Source organism: Xenopus tropicalis, chromosome 2 (genome assembly GCF_000004195.4).
Source record: "Xenopus tropicalis strain Nigerian chromosome 2, UCB_Xtro_10.0, whole genome shotgun sequence".
NCBI lineage: Eukaryota > Metazoa > Chordata > Amphibia > Anura > Pipidae > Xenopus > Xenopus tropicalis.
Window position 1 is genome coordinate 119,672,343 of NC_030678.2, and position 20,980 is coordinate 119,693,322.

Below are 20,980 nucleotides of genomic sequence, written 5' to 3' on the forward strand. Positions count from 1 at the left end.
CTCTGCTCTCACAGGGCTGCCACAAGCTAACTAAGAAAGGAAAGGGACTATGTTCCCCCCTCCCCTCCCCTCCCCTGGCAGCAGCACAAGCAGAGAGACACAGAGGGAGGAAACTGGGAGGGGTTTTCCTTGCTACTGTTGAGTAAAGCCTGTCAGTCAGTGCCGTGACCACTTCCTGTGGGAGACTGAAGCGATACTCCCATGTCTCATTTTGCTCTGGCTTCAGACTGGAGAGCTTGTGTATGCAGCTCGCATATAATGACAGTTTTAGGAGGTAAAATGCTTTCAAAACATCTTTCTTTCTGCATCATTTCACATTTTGAGGGAGGATGAAAATTATACCTGAATATGAACTTAATATAAAATGTCTCCTTTAAGAGTTTAAACATAATTTATGTAATCCTGTATAAGTCAAATTAGATAATATTATAGGTATACATTATTGAGCTTTGCAAATTCATTTACATATTTAGCTTTTAGTAAAGCACTATACATTTTAAGAATACTTTAGGTTTTTACACTTCTCTTAAATGAAAACATTCAGTTAAACATTTCTAATTACGTTTTTATAACATAACAAAGGTACTGGGATGCTTGAATATATAAAAGAGTACCTTTGAATCACTGAGGTCAGCCCATTTGACCACTTCCCAGTAGGTCTCATTTAAGGCATCAGAAATGGCTTCTTGATCGTCTTCCTTCTTTTCTGCATCACCTGAAGCAGCTCCTTCTTCAGACTGAAGATGAATCAATTTATCGGCAAGTGCGCAGCCTTTCCGACACAGAGCATCAATCAACGTACTTTTCTGCTTGTCCATGTCACTGAAAATATAACACATTTTATTCTTTAATCAGGATGAAAAGTAGAACACTAAAAGACCTACAGCATATAATAAATGTAGTTTTAAATAAATAAAAAACAAAAATCCAACTTGTGGTAGGGGATGCCTTGCTGTTTATAGTTTGTCTCTATCTGATGGTTTATAGGCAAAGAGGGCACAGTTAGGAGGCTGTCTGAGACTGCTGCATCTGGCTCAAGTGGTAGAGCGAAGGACTGTAAAGGTTAATGGCAATCCTGACGGAACTGGTTTGAATCCAGCTCAATGGTGATCTGCCCATTTCCCCCTTGGTGCAAAAATTATGCCACCCTGGCCCATAAAAAGGATACTTTATGCCAATGGCAGTTGTAGGGAGGAAATATAAAAATATAGGAAGGTTGGCATTTTTTCCCAAAAAGGTGGCAACCCAAGCACTTACACATGTGTTTATATCTGCATTTGCCCAGTGGTGGGCTTTTTATGTTGGAGGTATAAGCTGATCTAAGTTACTCAATGGGTCTTTAGCCAAGGGCAAGGTGAATGCAGATGTAACTGCCTGTGCTGCCACATGACGGAACGCATATAAAATCTAACACACAGCAAACACAGATGCCCATGTGTATGAGCCTAATGAAACTAAGCCAGGAGTATGTACAATTAATAGAAATGAGAAGCCTGCCTAATGAAACTAAGCCAGGAGTGTGTACAATAAATAGTTTCATTAGGCAGGCTTCTCATTTCTATTTATTTTACACACTCCTGGCTTAGTTTCATTAGGCAGGCTTCTCATTTCTAAGCCAGGAGTGTGTACAATCAATAGAAATGAGAAGCCTGCCTAATTAGACTAAGCCAGGAGTGTGTATAATGAGCAAGAAACCCCTGCAGCAGTCTGGGTATTGTCTATAAGCTGTGTAATGCACGACTAAGAGGCAGTATATACTTTTTGCTTTGGGGCTTAAAATCTAGCCTGCAGGCTAATGGCTTTAAATTAATTGTCAAGGAACACCAAGGCATCTTTAGCATGTACTGTACAATAGTGGGGTACAATAAAATCATTATATAGAGCCCAACACCATTAATTTCCAAGCTGTGGGAAGTTGCAATTTGCATTATATAATTATATATATATCAAAGCAAAACTGGGTTTTTAGGGATCTGATCAAATACAAAGGCGTACAGACAATATTTAGTAGAAACTAATCTCTTTGAATCCTATGAGCAAAAAAAACAAATATTTACTGGTTAGGTACTTTTTTATTGTGGCTGCATCTGGCCTTGGATCAGTCTTCATTGCAAGAAAGACCGCAAGAGCAGTTTGGTCAATGCGCAAGATAACATCATTAGATGCTTCAAGGATTTCATGTATTCTTTTTAGCCGATCCTAAAGGGAAGCAAACATACCATAAGTAAATATAAAGTAGTAAAACAAAACACATTTATAAACCCATAGACATGTGATATACACCACCTCTTAAGAAAGAATAAGGGATAAACATATTCCTTGCTCACACCAAAAGTTCCTATTCTTTTTTTCAGAATTTAATAGAAATCAACAGAAAAGGTTCAGCAAGTAGTGCCCATTTTAACTGCCTTGTAACCCAGCCTAAAAAGACTGGGCTACAAGGCACACATAGGTCTCATGTACATAGGCCTCATGAAAGGGTGTAGAAATGTAACCTGAATGTACATAAACTAGGTACAGTCAAGAATACCGCTTGTAGTAGATTAAACAATTCCTTATAAGACCAAAATATAACAAAAACAAATGCAACTGAAATAAATATTACATTATTAAATTCAGGGGATCACAAGACACAAAGTTATTCTAAAAATGCATACAAACTTTTTACAGTAGTGCAACTTAAAACTTAAAACATTCGCTGAGCGTGTTATTTGTACTGAATTAGTATGCCAAATGTAGCTTCAGTGCAAGAGCTGAATACAAATTCTGTAAGAGCAGCAGCCTTTATAGCATGTACATGCACGAGAAGTCATTGCCCAAGAAATAGTGGGCTCTTGATACCAAGAGCAAGAGTTAAAATAAAATACTACACCTTTGCCAAGCATTACACATTGATGAATCCTTGCCACCATGAAAGCTGTTATAAGGATTTAGCTCTCTTAGCATAGGGCATGCACTGTGTAATCTATTTTAGTAAGCCAATACATCTAAACCAAAGTTTACCCACCAAAAAATGTATGCAGGGCAAGCAGCAATACTAGCTAGCAAATGTTTTATATGTACTTAGGAATAGCCCAGCATATAAGCATTGTGATAAGAAGATATTCTGCTGTATTCAGCAGAACTTATCACCTGTAAAAGAATGTATAAAACATTTAGCTTCCATATAATATATTAAAGTACACAAGCAGAAAGCATTTTTCCCCAACACTTGCCTCCTGAAATTAGACCTGTCCATTTTGTGTGCAGATTTAAGTTGTAAGATATTTGCATCTGATTATATGTCCAAGAAATCATCCATCTTTTTATAAAGAACACTATTTAACCTGACTTAGCTTTCCTCCAGAAAATTGCATCCTTTCACTTCCACTATAGGGGACATTTATGAATTCACCCACAACTGCTCCAAAATAAATGCAACGGAGAGTCCAAATTGAAGTTTCCTGCAGACAAACATACTCTTGTGTCTATTCTAACTCTTCTAGATTAATCCAGATGATCCAGCACTCCTAAGCTCCTGGGTAGATAGTGCCCTTTTACATCCTTTCCTTTGAGCCACCATTTAGTGATGGGCTGTGTGCTCCCTCAGAGATCACATGACCAGAAATAATGCAGCTTTAATTGTAACAGGAAGAAGTGTGAGAGTAAAAAGCAGAACTCTGTCCATTAATTGGCTGATGTGACCTAACATGTTTGTGTGCCTTTGCTTGTATGTGTGACTTGGCTTGTTTGTGTGCACTGTGAATCCTATCATCCCAGGGGGTGGCCCCTAATTCTTAAAATGGCAATTTTCTACTTAGGAGTACCCAATAGCACATACAGGTATTGGACCCATTATCCAGAAATCCATTATCCATAAAGTTCTGACTTACGGAAAGGCCATCTCCTATAGATTCCATTTTGATCAAATAATTCACATTTTTAAAAATGATTTTCTTTTTCTAATAAAACAGTACCTTGTACTTGATCCCAACTAAGGCATAATTAATTGGATTATTAAATTGGAGCCAAAACAACCCTATTGGGTTTAATTACTTTTTTTTTTTAGCAGATTTAAGGTAGGAGATCCGAATTACGTAAAGACCCCAGGCCCCGAGCATTCTGGATAACCAGGTCCCATACCTGTACTACTAAAAAAGTATATTTTTAAGAAAACGGTTTATTTAGATGAAGCAGGGTTTTACATACAAACTTGTTTATGCAGTATATGTTTAAAGGGAAGTACATTGTTTTGGGGTATATTTTTCCTTTAACTTAGGTACAATTGATAACTCAATGAGCTCAAATTGCCATAAACAGATTAGTGAGAATCTCAGCTCTGTGAGGAGACAATTTTGGAAATTCCATTTTAAACATTTTCTCATTAAGAGGAGTATAGATTACAGATATTTGCAGGCTGCAAATAGCAATATGGCTTGATGCCTTGGGAATAATACTTGCAGTAGTGCAGCAGCTATATTATTTGTGTAATAAAAATCTAAAATACTGAGCAAATGTATTACTTACCCCTAACTTAGTGCTGCCTTTCCTCTATGGATTTGCATAAAAACAAAGTTTCATATCTTAACACATAAGCAATTTTATCTTTCAGAAATAAGCAGTAATCTTTTTGAGCTCTAGTAATGAACAAGGGCCTGTGTAAATACAGTGCAACTGGCAAAAATGGTTGGTTTGCTCTTCATGAAATAGTTTGAGTAGTTTAGGAACAACTTAAATAACATGATTTATAAAGAAGCTGAAAGGCATTGGGCACTGATATGAATGGCATGCTGCACAGATATTATCCAGAAGCTGATTACCAAGGAAGCTCAGAAATGTGGGAATACAATTTGCCATATAGTCAATTTTAAGAATACAATTCTTATTATTTAATTAAATTTATTTTTATCTGTAATAGTAACAGCACAATATAGATGATTATAACTAAGCTAGTATAAATTCATGCGGGTGACAATACAATCCTGGTATTGCAATTCAAATTACAGAAAGACCCCTTATCCAGAAAACCCCCACCTTTCTAAACAATACTGAGCACATGGGTTTAATTTATCTTCTATATCAGTTTTACATTAGATACATACACAGTTTCGGTCCCTAATCTCGGATAACTGAAACCAGTCCATAGTACGGGCTGTGAATCAGCAAAAAAGTTGGGGAGCTACTGGGGGCATCATTAGATGTGATTGCTCTCATTTAAACACGATTTATAAAAACCTATTTTATTCTGATATTGTCTGAATCACAATATGTGTAATGACTTTACCTTCTCAGAATCCAACTGATGCAGTCTTGCCACGTACAGAGGAAGATGATTTGGATATGCCTCTTTTAAGTCAGTAAAGATATCACTGCTTTCAAGCCTGCAATGGAGAACATTTAGACCCATTTATTTCCAATGATTGGCCTGGTCCTCTCAGCTTTAAATAAAGTTACAGATAAATAAAAAATAAGGCTATAACAATCACTTGAATAAAACATTAAGTAAATATTTACTATATTTACTATATTTAGTACTATTGACTAATATACTGTAGTATATATGAACAAGATGCTAAGTAGCCACTGGAACAACCATCCAAGAAGAAAAGGTACAGGTTATATAGCAGATAACAGACTCTTACTTATCTCCTTTGTAACATAAGCCTTTTCTCCCAGTGGCTACTTAGCAGCTTATTTATATAAATCAGGGGTCCCCAACCTTACTTGTGAGCCACAGTCAAATGTAAAAAGACTTGAAGAGCAACACAAGCATCATACAAGGTCATGGAGGTGTCATACAAGGGCTTAGATTGGCTATCAGGCAGCCTCTATGCACACTATCAGCTTACAGGAGGCTCTATTTGGTAGTAAATCTTGTTTTTATCCACCCAAAACTTGCGACCAAGTCAGGAATTCAAAAATAACTACTTGGTTTGGGGGCACTGAGAGCAACATCCAAGGGATCGGTGAGCAACATGTTGCTCACGAGCCACTAGTTGTGGATCACTGATAAAAACTATAGTAGTGTTTCTGAAGAAAATGCACAACTTTTACCAGTTTAGTACCAACAGTACATTATACACTATTAAATTCAAACTGTAACCTAATTTGTCTTAATGCCCAATTTAATTAAAGCAGTTTCTCTTTAGTACTTGATTTTATTTCCCCAAATAAAAAGATAAAAAAATAAGCTTAAAAACCAAATCTTTAAACCATTATCACTGGCAGTGGGCAAATTAGCTGCTGAAATTCCACATTCTGTGGTGTGCTGGAAGCCAAGAATGCCTGTTCCAAATTACCCATGCAGTGAAAGCAAAGGGATTTCCTGTTAGTTTGTAGACCTACTTTGACATCCATTGAATCTTTAAGTCTCTAAGCGCTTCAGCATACTCCTCCTTAACATCTTTTTCTTTTTCTGCCTCCTTTTCTTTTTCCTTGGTCCCATTCTTAGGTTTTGATGAAGGTGGGATCAAGTGATAGTGAACTGAAATCACATCCTTTTATGGAGAGGAGAAAAATATTTAAATTGACTTACTTAACAATCATTTAAAACATGAAAAATTCCTGGTTGTGACAATAACAAACAAACAGAAAATAAAACAAACATGATAAAAAGGATTTCAGTTCAATGTACCATTATACAGGTAGGAGAATCCACCTAACATGCAAATAAATGGAATTTCGTAAAGTTTGAAATTGTAATGTTTCTAGCAGATTTTACTCTTACAAAAGTTCATGGAAAAAGGATTTCAGTTCAATGTACCATTATACAGGTAGGAGAATCCACCTAACATGCAAATAAATAGAAGTTTGAACTTGTAATGTTTCTAGCAGATTTTACTCTTACAAAAGTTCATGGGTAATAAATCCACAATCGTGGAAATCTAAACCAAAACAAAAAAGTAATTTTTTTCATGGCTGCTTTATACTTGAACCATTAGAATATTTAAGAAAAAACAGAATATTGACTAAAACGTATTAAACCATATTTTTGGTAACAAATTTCAGGACAAAATAAAGAAGTACCCTCTTTCTCTGTCACAGGAACTATGGATGCACTAAGGCCAATATTCAGTTCAGAATTCAACCAAAGCCCCCACTTATTGCATTATTTGCATTTATAACACTGGAAAACTTAATTTATTTTTCAGATGATGCAATGTTTTGGGACTGTGCTTAAATCTGAATATACAAACTGGAACTCAGATAAGGTTTGGCTCAATCTTTAGTGATCATAAGGTGTTCTGTGAAAAGCAAAACATTTGGGATTCTGAACATCTCAAGAATAAATGGACCTCTGATTAAGGAACAAGGCTAAAGTTTTGTCATCACATTCCATATAATGCTAGTAAAGGGAATACTGTCAAATGCAACACACAAAGGTTGAAAGTCACTTTGGATAACTGCTCCCTGTGTTTCAGGCTACAGATTAAGAGAAGATCATTATGCAGAAGGTTTTATTGTGACCAATAATCTGTCTGACTGTTATCTCCTCAAAAATGCTGATCTTAAATTGTATATATGTTTTCAAAATGTACACCCAACACAAGTCCTACTGATTAAACTCATGTTTACACAGTTGTATACTGCCTTATTTCAACAATTTGGTTATTAAAATTTAATTTTAATAACACTACATTAATTTTCAGTATTTCTTAAGATATTTGCAATACTGTTTAATCCTGAACTATTATATATACAGCTATATTATTACAGTGGTTTCTGAGATGTAAAATGCTATTGCAAATGCCAATGTAAGTATATACTTGTCTAAAGATTTCTTAATTTAAATGCATACTTCAGGTAGATTAGTTAAAGGGGATCTGTCACCCTAAGAAATAATTCCATTTTTTTTTCTATTGTGGTAGTTGGGTAAAATAAACCTTACTCACACTATGCACATTGTATAGATCTTGTTTCCTTTAGTCTTCAAATTAAATATCACAGCAAGCAGACAGGTGCAATTTTGTGGGCACTTTTATTAAAACAAGCTCTGAATCATCCCAAAATCTTGTTTATGTGCCAGAATAGGGAACCTAATGCCCATGATATCTGCAATGTGCTGTTGTTCTAACATCTTGTACTGCAGTGCACCATCTTGTCCATTGGAGGATCCCACCCAGCCTGCTGGCCTGCAGCTGAATTGCCATGTTTTTATTCAAAAAATATATTTCATATGAGCTTGGACCACTGTTCCTCGTTTACATTTCACTGGGAAAAATGTCTACTAATTATGCATTTTTCAAATGATTCTCAATTTTTACAGTAGAAAAATCTCAACAACATTAACAATCCTTCTTAAACTCATTTTTATATAGCAGAAAAAAAATCCCTAAAGGAAAGTAAATTTGCCCTATTTAGCAGTCACAAAACATAAAAGGATGACCTAGAATTACATTAGTAGATTAGCACCGCCCCCCCCCCCCCCCCACACTATAAAGGGAAAAGAAATCCCAGATCTGAGAAGCAGCCTGAAACACATCTACTTGACTTAACAATGAAACAAATCTGTTACCACCCAGCCAATAACCAGAATATGTAAATGTGTTTAAGAGCCTTTAGAGGATGTATAACCTCGAAAACACAAGTGAGATCTTAGATACAATAAACAGATATGAGAAACTGCCTCTAAACTATTAGTAAAAGCTCAAGAAAATGTACTTAACTCAGTGATAATGCCATTCATTCACTGATGTGTTTTTTGGTCACAGGCACCCCAAGAAGACACATTATAAAGATGGAAGAAACAAACTGCAAGACTAACTCTATTAATCTTTTAAACTTTAGAAAGACTTTTTTTTTTGGCCTTAAAAAATTCTAAAAAAGGCCACAGAAACGGAATAATGCTAATATTTGACTCTCTTATGCCAAATAATGCCTAAAATACACATCGCCTGTTGTATCATCATCATTAGTATAGCCTGGGGGGAGCCTAAACCCCTTAAACACTGCAGGTCTGCATACAAATACAGAACATTAACAGCCCATTACTTAGACAGTTTGATATACATAAGGACATCAAAAAATGGTGGCTCAAAAGTAGAGAAGAGTAATTTACTTATATGAACATGACAATTTGATAAAATTCTTTGATAGGCCAATTATTAGGACACAAATTTAGATATAAATATATATATCTATATATCTATATATATATATATAAATCTGTTGGATAAGTTTTCATTCTGAAAGTTCTTTAACTCTTGTAAAGCTTATTTATCAACGTTTGTATTTTTATGGGTTAATAATCATGAATTTTAAATTGAGATTTAAAAACATGTTCTAGCTGTCATGGGCAAAAAAAAATTTTTCCAAGCTTTGCAAAAACTACCAATTTCAAGTATTTGAGTTCTTTAACTGTTTTATTCAATCACATTTTTTAAACTCTGATTTTTTATTTTTTTTTTTAACAGAAAGTAGAAAAAGTCTGAAAATGACACAAATACAAATTTTGATAAATAGGCCTCTTAGTGTTTCTACCAACACTATACGGCTACCTGGGATTAAACTGCATTTATATTGATATAAATCTAATATCCTTACATCCCAAGGGCAAAAGCATATTTAACAGTGTATGCCATATATGCAAAGATCACATAAATAACTGGTATGCAGTACCTTTTTAAACTTTCCTTGTCGCTTTGCTGCAGACTGCCCCTGGGAGTTAGAATAACATACTGTAAGAAAATATGCACACTCTTCAGCTAACATGGGCTAGGCTTACTGAGGCACAGAGGTGCAACCAGATGGTATCTGGTTGTCATGAATGTCTTGCCTATTTATCATCACTCATTTGGACAGTTCACTATAATCAACATAAGCAAATGATTACCATGCAGTTTTAGATAAAGCTGCCTAGTATAAATAATCTACCCAAAGCATGCATCTGGTTGCACCCCTGAGTATATATATATATATATATACTAAAACAAACATAGACTTTCATAATACACAGAAATACTAATCTTGTTTCCAAATCTTTTTGCCAAAAATATTATATTTACCAAGTTTCTAGTACAGAAAGTTACAGAAAGTGATTCAAATGCTATTCAAGGCACCCATGGCACAGTAACAGTGCTCTCAAGGCCAGAAACACTAAAACGTGAAAATATATGCATTTATAGATTACATATCTGCAGATATACATGAATTATGATGTCTGATTGATGCAGGTGTGTAGAGAAAGACTATCAATTCCTCTTTATAACCTTTTAGGTACTATTTCTCATGCAGAGTGGGCTCTGAGATACTACAGGACTGCCACTGTAAGCATTCTGAGCCTTAAACAGACCCCTTTATATTTCTGTATCTACTATTCTACCATCTGTTACTTCAATGAAACAAGCTACTGCTATCCCCTGCATAGCCCTAAACAGCCATGAATGTCAAGGAGTGTCACATAATAAATGTGGTGGAATGAAATTCATACCTTTAGAGGTACTGTGGGAATCTACCTACTCTATAAGTGTTTGCTCTATACTCTCTAAGGGTTTGCATTCTCTTATGCGATAACCTGATTCAAACGCTTGCATACATTTTATCAAACAAAAGTCACTTTATATAAAATACCTGATTTATTGCAGATATATAACAGCTGAAGTTGTGATATAGGGTACTAAGGGACCTGATTTATTATGAACTAAGGGCAAAAAAATAATCAAAAGAAAACAAGGGAAGCAAACAATACAAGTGACATTTAGATCTTGTGTTACCCAATCCTGACCCTTATTTAATAATAAATCGAACCCCATGATATATTAAATTAAGTCAACTGTAGGCTTGCTAGAAGACACATCACCCACAAGATGATAAACACATGCAATGAATAAGATTTGTAATTATGAATTGAAGTACAATTAAAGGAGAAGGAAAGGTAAAAACTAAGTAAGCTTTATCAGAAAGGTCTATGTAAATACAGCCTTAAGCACTTACAGTAATGCTGCACTGAGTCCTCTGTCAAAAGAAACACAGGATTTTTTGTAAACATGATGGTCCTGTGTCTGACTTCCTCTCTCAGAAACATCCTTAATTCCCATTGCCAGAGATCAGTTCTCTTCTCTCTCCTGCTCCCCCTCCCCCTCCCACTAGAATGCTAACTCCCCCCCCCTCCCTTAGGAATGTGTGATATAAGGGCTATAAGGGATATAGCTGCAGGCAGGAAGCTACCTAAAATGGCACCTGCTATGTTAAGCAAAGGGAAAAAGCTTCTAAAGCTGTTTACTTAGGTATGTTACTGGTTTCTGCAGAATAAATATATTGTTCTAGGTGGCACTAATGTGGCAAATCTATTGGCAGTAAAATGCCAAAATGACTTTCCTTCTCCTTTAAAATGAATAACAATTATAGAGAATTATATAATGCTTACCATAAAGAGGTAAACAAGATAAAGGTATCCCCACCCACCAAACTTTAGGAATGAAACACTTGCAATCACAGACGGTATTAATAAGCCAATTAAGTAATAAATAAGATATGTCCCATCCTGTAATTGTATTAAATTAAAATGAAAATATAAGCATGAGAATAAAAAAAATAATAAGTAGAATACATTTTTTTTCTAATTTCAATATGTGTTTCTGCTCACGTATAAGAACACACAAACTTCCGTTTCACTTTTACTAACCCTGAGATAGACTTTTACCATGTAACTATATCTGCACCATTTAAGGTGTATATACCTTTCTGGAACACATATCAATAATTAGCTAAACAAATAAGAGTAAAAATGGTTTATAAATTGTAAACAATCAGAACAAATGGATGCCAATAAAAGGCGTATGCCTTTGTAAAAATCACAAATGCTTAAAAAAGCCACAATTATTGCTGATAAGGTGACAGGCTAAAAAAATAAAACATACACACAAAAAATTTCAGTTGTACTAGTATTTTCTCACAGCATCCTAAGAATCGGACTCCCAACACTGTGATAGAGAGAGTGCCCTGCCTAATGCAGATGGAGTAGTGACAGACTACTTTTTACCACTCAGTGTGTTGCTGAAAGTATGCCTTACATTTTAAAACATTTCAAGCCATAAGCCATATAAAATAGCAAGGAAATCTTGGAACTTCGTGTCTTTGCATTCTTTGTATTTCTCTCTGTTATGGTATGTTAAGACTTCTGACACATCAATTGGAGTATTTGAAATTAGTTCTTCATTTTAAACCAAATTTCTGTTCCCCATTTTGGAAAGTGTCTGTGACACTCACATGCTCAGTGAGCTCTGAGCAGTTGTTGAGAAGTTAAGCTTAGGGATTGTCGCATATTTCTCAGTCTCTAACTGAATGAATTATAGAAGTGATATGTTGAATATTCTGTTTTTTAAAATTGGCAACAATTAATTCATATTTTATTAGAGCACTGGCACTTTTCAATAATGGATTATGGAATTGGAACTAATTAAAGAAGTACTTGGGTTACATTGAATTTTAGTTTGGATAATATTTAAATTACTGTAGCATGGGCACTTTTATGAATGAAGTGAATGAATTTTTTTAATTAATTCTAATGATCAATTATAATGTATTAATGCTACAGACTGATTAATTCACTACTGGGCACTAGGTGTCTTGGTCAATTAGGGCAAGTACTTTTATAAACCTCGGCATCATTGCACAAACTTTATATTTAATTCACAAGCTGGGCACTAAGCACTTAAAATCAATTGAAGTACTGAACAAGTTCATAGGGGTTAATTTTACTCTTTTCTATCCTAATTAAAATTGATAAATCGTAATCAAACCTCGGTGACTTTGAATCTTCAATAATTGCAGGATAATCTATTAAGCACTTTAGGGTAGTCACAAATTATCAAGCAGAAAATGAGGTTGGTCTGTCATATAAGATGATGCTACAGGGCTGATTACTAAATTTTGATGCTAATTGCACTGGTTTCTGAGCTGCCATGTAGCAATGATCACTTATCACTATTAATCACTTTAAGCCTACTTCTTTAGTTAGGCTTTAGTTCTTATTTAAGCTAGCCATATAAAAACAGATGGAGTTTTTGGACATATAACCCCAAAACACCACACTGGAGGGGAGACTGATGTTTAGAGACTGACACATATGAGGGCTACACAATAACTATCAAATAATTTACTTGTTTGGTGACTGACCATTTCCCTATACCAGTCAATAATTTCAGCCAATTTTAATAAAATCCCTTATCATAAATGACTGTATCCATACATACATTGCAAGCCTTAGATGTGCTATAGCTATCTACTATTAAATGAATCATACAGAATTTTTGCCACTTTCTTTTATTTCAATAAACATTTTTTTCCTATACATACATAGCAATTTGTCTTAGATGGTAAAGAGAGACCATTTTGGCTTCAAAATGTTTTTTTCTACAGATTAAATTTTCCTAAAATATTTATGCCTAGGCTTTTCAAAAAATTTACATATGTCTTTCAATGTCTGCTGCACAGGATGTATATAAAGTAGAAAGAGAACCTCGCACTGCAGTGGTATATGTTAGGGTGCTCAGTATTGAAAACTTACGAATATAATGTATCGTGTTATAGACACGAAAAAGACAGAACTGGCACACCTCTTATTGTTAAAATTTAACTTTTACTTTCACTAGTTAAAAATGGTAGGTTAAAATAGATAGAAAAGTCAAGAAAAGTTTAAAATGTTACATATCACACCTTGAAAAATGTTTCAATTCTAGCTCTTATCCTCCTAAATAATGTTGCTTGGGAAGTATCTTTATCTGTTATAATTGGTTACATTTGTATCCTTGCTAGTCTGCGTATTGCATATGCCAAAGGAGAGCACGGTCCTTTCATTCAGGTACGTATTGCTAGTCTCTGCACAGAGGTCAAAAAATAAGCACACCATCCATTCAATAAATTTTTAATTAACCCTTCGTGTGTCGTGTGTTTTATTACTTAAATAACCCTTGTTGTCCAAGGGCTCAGATGAGTATTGGACTGTATTTATTTAGTCCTTATTTACTGGGTTACTACAAACTTATCAGGTAAGTATCTTATTATACTCAGGTAAGTATGGTTCTAAAGTTCTTATACTAGATAGAACTCCTAACTATAGACTCATTCTGTGAGTCTGTGGAAATAAACAGAATGAGTCTATAGTTAGGAGTTCTATCTAGTATAAGAACTTTAGAACCATACTTACCTGAGTATAATAAGATACTTACCTGATAAGTTTGTAGTAACCCAGTAAATAAGGACTAAATAAATACAGTCCAATACTCATCTGAGCCCTTGGACAACAAGGGTTATTTAAGTAATAAAACACACGACACACGAAGGGTTAATTAAAAATTTATTGAATGGATGGTGTGCTTATTTTTTTACCTCTGTGCAGAGACTAGCAATACGTACCTGAATGAAAGGACCGTGCTCTCCTTTGGCATATGCAATACGCAGACTAGCAAGGATACAAATGTAACCAATTATAACAGATAAAGATACTTCCCAAGCAACATTATTTAGGAGGATAAGAGCTAGAATTGAAACATTTTTCAAGGTGTGATATGTAACATTTTAAACTTTTCTTGACTTTTCTATCTATTTTAACCTACCATTTTTAACTAGTGAAAGTAAAAGTTAAATTTTAACAATAAGAGGTGTGCCAGTTCTGTCTTTTTCGTGTCTATAACACGATACATTATGCTGCACAGGATGTATCTAAATATGCTCTCTTTTTTTATTACCAAGACTTACTTAAGACTACAAATAAAAAGTGAAAAGTGCATACACTGCTGATCGTTCATTCTTCTATATCATGGCTGACTATTTCTCTGTTAAAGGGAAACAGCGTCCACATTGTAAGGGCACACTGGATGTTTTCCAAATATTTTTTACAAATATTCTTACATTACAGATTACTGACTGAAACAGAATAAAAAGCTTGTAAATAAATCAATTGTGAAACAGATCTTTCCACCTCAGCCCCAGGCTTATCCTCCAGCACCTCCTGTTGGCACCTCATTGACCTCATCTCTTAACCATTATTCCATTTTTTTTATTTTCTCACAAGCAACTTCTTGACTTCCATACAGTTGCACCTTTTTCCCTTTTATATATTCGTATATTTTTATTTATACAGTGCTACTTGAACATGCAGAGCTGTACATTCAAACAATACAGTAATGCTTTAAAAAGATCTTTTTTTGAGAATCTCACTTTTTGCTGTCACTTGCTATAAAAACCAGCCCACCTAGAACCCAGACTTCATGCTATGCTCCCTTTCACCTTATCTGCCCTTGTATTCCTACATCCATGGAAGTCATGATCACTCACAAGAATCTTTCTACTTTTTTAATAAAACTTCAATTGTATGTACTTAATTTCAATTGTACAAGACCATGGGATTTGTTGAAAGCACTAATGACTGAACTGGACTGGTATAAACCAGAGCATCACGAATAGCCTTCAGGAACTGTGGAGTATAAGGCAAACAATAAACAGCAGCTGATTTGGTGTTTAAATGCATGCACATTCTACCATAGCATTGTGCTTCAGTGCAGGTCACATGAACTTGCCATTTTGTGGCAATAAATTCACATAGCATTAAGAATCTTTCAAAGAAATACTTACAGCTTTCTTGCCCAGTTCCGTTTTGGAAAGTGTCAGAGTACCAGCAAGGTAACAACCTGGCCCAGCACCTTTAGGTATTCTATTAAAAGCAAAGAAGGGAGATCAAGAAGTGTAAAATTAATTTAAAAAAAACAGACATAAATTAAACTACTACTACATGGAAAAAGCACCAACTTTTGAAGACTTTGGGAGAAAGAGGGAAAGGAAGGGAATACAAATGTGAATTTGTGCAGGTATGTGTACTTTCAATGCAGAGATTTACTTTGAGCACACATCAACTATGCAGGAGTGTTAAGAGTTAGGAAAAGAGGGATAAGTCCTTCTTAAAGGTGGTACAGCAATTAATTTAAAAGACTGTAACATAAAAGAATGTTCGGGGCAGGAAGAAATGGTATTTTGAAAACATGATCTCTTTTATTAAAAAAAAACCCCCCCAAAAAAACATGGTCTTTTCTAAAAGATATCTTTGTCAAAAATGTCTGAACTGCAAATGGCATCTTGTAGTTTTATGCACTGCCAGATACCCTGAGCATAGCAATAGAGAAAGTCAAGAGCTGCATTGTTTATTTCAAGTACCAAGAAACATATACCTGCATTCTTTTCTTAAATAAAAAGTATCTTACCACCATTTATCAGTACAATTTACATATTTCCCTATCTGGAAAGACTAAACAGACTAAATGACATGCCTTGGTTAATATATACTTACTTGTCATCAGGCAGCATTGTAACAAAGAATGGCTGGCTATATTTTGGTGGTAACGTTTGGCTATTTGCCTTTTTCTTTCCCAAGAGGGCCATGCTGTGGGTTTCGTATATATCTAGACTTAAAGTATTGGACATTCTGTGAGAGACTACAAATGGCAGGTCTTTCAAGCGCTCTAATTCACTTATTTGCTCATGACGAACTTGCATTCGGATGGTATAATCCCCCTTCTCCAGTTTCACTGAATACTGAAAAGAAAGACACCTTAGTTTGGTTTGAAGTAGGACTAAAGCTCAACAAAGAATCAGCCTAAAAATGTTACACTACATGATCTGGAACTCTGTACCAATACAGGACCACTACAGTGAATTTATCTGTACTTAACTTGCAGTTTAAATCTTGTGAAAGCTATCACTATGCTAAGTTGGTTGGCCAATAAATTCCTTATTACCTACCGAAGCACTGATATTGTGGTATAATAGACCTTTATACCAGTATAAACATGCATTTATCAAGTGCCAACATATCTCATAAAATTGTACAGGTATGAGATCCATTATCTGGAAATCCGTTGTCCAGAAAGCTCCAAATTACAGGAAGGCCATCTCCCTCAGACTCCATTTTAATCAAATTCTAAGATAAAGTAAGATATAATAAATCCTTATTGGAGGAAAAATAACCCTATTGGGTTTCTTTAATGTTTAAATAATTTAATAATTTTTTAGTAGAACTAAGGAATGAAGATCTAAATTATGGAAATATCCGTTATCTGGAAAACCCCAGGTCCCAAATATTCTGGATAACAGGTCCCATACCTGTACCATAAACGGGTGTTTATGAAACATACAGGTTGCGTAAGAAAAACAACTGATACAAGAGGTAACCCTACCCCAAAGAGCCTACGACTAATAAACCAGCAGGGTGGCAAATGTGAAATGATATAACTGGGGGATATGTGGGAAACAGCCCAAAACATTTAATTCTTTGCAGGAAACATTTGCAGGTAAACACTCTAAAGGATCATAGGCTGTACAGAGAGATACCATAAAATTTAGCAGACGTGTATAGGGGGGCATTAATTAAAGAAGAGATGTATTCTAATTACTGCTAATATGCATTTAAACTACAACATCCTTTATCATGCCATTCAGATGGCTGACAGCAACCCTGTAGTAATGTAATTTTAATGTTCTGGTAACAGTTATATAGACTCCTACCAATTAAATCCCCTATAATATGCTCATTATACTTAAGAGACAGATTCTTGAGAGTAAGTTATTGTATACATGCATATACAATACCAAACCAGTACCTGATGTGGGTATGCATCTCCTGAGCCCATTTGTCTTTTGTTCTGATCATACATCATCCAAAGCTGGCTGTCAAATTCAGATTCATACAACAACTCACAAAGTAAAGGACAGCTTGGTGTCACTTCTCCACTTTTAGGCTTTTACCAGAAGAAGAAAATGTAAAAATATATAATCAGATAACAGAATAGGTAAGTCTAGGGCAGGGAATATATTAATATATGTAAAATAAATGTCCCACCTTAAAGGGCAACTAAACATATGCCCCATTAAAGAATAATGTAGGCCCAATTAACTTCATACAAAGTAGTTACAGATAAAGCAGCCTGATAACAGCAAAAATCTTCAATTTCATAAATTCAGCTGATTATTGCCTGGAACCTATACATGTGAGAGACCATCGGCTCACTCTGCATTTGCTAGTCAATATTGAAAGAGCATGGAAGTACAATTGTCCAAGATTTCAGCATCATCCTATGAAGCAGTTTTCTTGTGTATATTAAAATCTATTCTACTAACTGGTACAGGCCAGTATCATTACTGAGAACTACATACTCAATCGTTTAAAACATGAACACTCACCTGGTGAAAGTTGTAAATTAAAATTATCTCATATAACTGTCGATTATTTGGCAAAATATCACGGGATCCTAATGGTCTGGTTTTGGCACTGACAGGTCTGGAAATTCAGAAGGTAATACTGTTAAACAAGGGTGACAGACCTAACAAATCATTCAACACAAAAAACCTTAAGACTCTGTATTGATGTCTCTGTGATAGTAGCATTTAAGTGATTTTCCTAGTAGTAGGTAAATTACTAATAAATTCTGCCACAGAAGATATACAGAGACCAATATGTGTGGGTTGGAGAAAATAAATGCCTTGTCATCACAGATTTCTATCCACCACTTTACCTTAAATTTATTTGACAATTTCCTTGATGGCACAGTGAGGGCTATAGCAAACTGGCATGGTTCAGCTAGTAGAGAGGCACCCAAAATTGTCTCCTATTCATATGAACAGGACTGCCAGCTCTAGAACCTTTTTAAGCCCAAAATAGTTTAGGGAGCTTTGTAGGCTAAAAAGTCCCAGAATTGGTGCTATGAGGTGTTTCCCATCCAAGATAATGGGAAAAGGTGGCAGAAGTTTCAGGCTTAATTAAAAGACACGTATACATAGGCAATTAGCTTCAATCAAATTAAATAAACACTGAGGTTAATGTCCTTTAAACACACATAAATGCATCAGCTAGCTGATTCTACTGTATTGTGCCTAGTTGCAACAGAGTATTCAGAGTTGCGTTTTGTTTTTTTAAACGCCACATACTGTGTTTTTCTGCACTTGATGTGTGTTTAAAAGGCAACAGAATACAGTGTTGCGTCTGGAACTGACAAAAAAGATGCATTTTTAGAAAAAAAAAAAAAAAAAAGCATATAAATGCAATATATCTATATTTTATGCACTCAGCATGTGTTTAGAAAAGCATAAGCCTGTATGCATGAGCCTGTATGCATGAGCCTGTATGCATGAGCCCTTAACATAATGGAATTAATTCCATTTCTAATTTTGTAATTCTTTTAAGGTGCTTGTGAGATCTTATTTATTCTGTCAGAGCATCCAGAAACAACAAAGAAACCCCATAGCACTATATATACAAATAACAATATCACAGCGTGTCAAATTGCTAAGATCTTTCCGCTTACTGTGACTAGAGCTGAACTTTAATGACAGCTGCCATTAATTTTATTGTTTTCAAACAGTGCTTTGTGTGTGTGCTGGCATGGTCTTGACATTAAGCTCTGTTTGCTTACAATCTGTTTAGAGCACATATCACCCAGAAACACTCCAGACGATTCTAAACAGATTTGTTGCTTTATAAACATTTCCCATAAAATATTGCCATGTAAATAAATATTCCATCTCTACATTAACTTTTAGTATGACATAAAAAGTAGTACAGGTCCTGTTATCCAGAATTCTCGGGACCTTGGGTTTTCCGGATAAGGGATCTTTCTGTAATTTGGATCTCCATAACTTAAATCTGCTAAAAATCATAAATATTGAAAAAACCCAATAGGCTTGTTTGGCCTCCAATAAGGATTAATTATATCTTAGTACAGGTACTGTTTTATAATTACAGAAAAAAAGAAAATTATTTTTAAAAATAAGAATAATTTGCTTATAATGGAGTCTATAGGAGATGGCCTTTCCGTAATGCGGAGCTTTCTGGATAACGGGTTTCCGAATAAGGGATCCCATCCCTGTATTCTAATACATTTCTATTATTATTAACTTTTCTTTGTGCAATGGTGTATCTGTTAGTTTGCAAACCCTTAATATAAAATCCAATGGCTTAATTACCCTAGCAACCAGGCAAAATGGAAAATGAACGGAAGAGAGCTAAAAAAAGATAAAAACGATAAAAGCAAAAAAAAAAACCCAAAACACTAAGAAAAGATAAAACTGAAGCCTCACAGCCAATGTTTGGTTGCCAGGGTCAGTGACCTCAACAACCAGACTGCTTTTTAGTTGCAAGCTTAAAAGGAGAGGGAAAGGCTAAGTCACTTGGGGGTTGCCAAAATGTTAGGCACCCCAAAGTGACTTTAATCGCTTACCTTTTACTCCGGGCTGGTGCCCCTGTTAGGAGAAAACAGCACCAGCCCGGGGTAGCTGCAGCGCTTCCTTCTTCCTGTTTCTCACGCTTGCGCATGCACACTAGAGTGAAAAGCCAACTTTCTTGTTAAAGTTCGGCTTTTCACTCTACTAAAACGATTTAAGTCACTTGGGGGTGCCTAACATTTTGGCAACCCCCAAGTGACTTAGCCTTTCCTTCTCCTTTAAAAGAAAGGCATATTATGAAGACTAGTTAAAAAAATTTAAAATGAAAAATTGTAAAGTTGTTTAGAAAAGGTAAATTCAATGCCAACAATTAATTTAACAGTAAACAGTGACTGGAAATTAGTTTGAATTGCACTGCCAGGTTGATATTCCACCTAAATGAATAACAGGACCGCTATGGTACTTTATTTTAGGAACAGAAACATCACATGAAAGAAAAATAAAATCCAGGCAATCAATTAATGGTTTCTTTTAATTAATATATTACCTTAAAGTTTGCACCCAGTTTTTCAAGCTAATACTTGGAGATAGATCTTCATATCTTAATGCAGAATGCACATCAAACCTAGAGATCCCTTCTGATGCATGCTGTAAATAAAACAAAACAATCACATCATTTCTTTAGCATTTTTGATATCTACTGGGAGCCACTATCATGCTACCTTCCCATTGTTCTGCCAATCAGCTGCTGGGAGGGGAAAGGGAGGGGGCTGATATCACTTCAACTTGCAGCACAGCAGTATGTGTGACTGAAGTTTATCAGAGCACAGGTCACATGTGTGTGGCACCCTGG

At 35.2% G+C, this 20,980-nt stretch overlaps 1 protein-coding gene across 3 annotated transcripts in view; it reads right to left on the reverse strand.

Moving 5' to 3' along the window:
* tpp2 (tripeptidyl peptidase 2) overlaps nt 1–20,980 on the reverse strand; it is a 46,353-nt gene that overhangs the window by 3,360 nt on the left and 22,013 nt on the right. The window contains exons 19-28 of one of the 3 annotated variants that reach the window (XR_004221351.1): nt 20,675–20,775; nt 18,151–18,247; nt 17,571–17,708; nt 16,262–16,506; nt 15,553–15,631; nt 9,598–9,636; nt 6,325–6,476; nt 5,264–5,360; nt 2,058–2,199; nt 615–822 (exon numbers count right to left, since the gene is read on the reverse strand). Coding sequence is in view for 2 of the 3 variants with exons in the window: in XM_002933013.5 (XP_002933059.1) it covers nt 615–822; nt 2,069–2,199; nt 5,264–5,360; nt 6,325–6,476; nt 9,598–9,636; nt 15,553–15,631; nt 16,262–16,506; nt 17,571–17,708; nt 18,151–18,247; nt 20,675–20,775 (1,287 nt within the window). In the remaining variant the exon portion in view is untranslated. The remainder of the gene's footprint in view (nt 1–614; nt 823–2,057; nt 2,200–5,263; nt 5,361–6,324; nt 6,477–9,597; nt 9,637–15,552; nt 15,632–16,261; nt 16,507–17,570; nt 17,709–18,150; nt 18,248–20,674; nt 20,776–20,980) is intronic. The other 2 variants (XM_002933013.5, XM_002933014.5) reach the window with 2 other exon arrangements.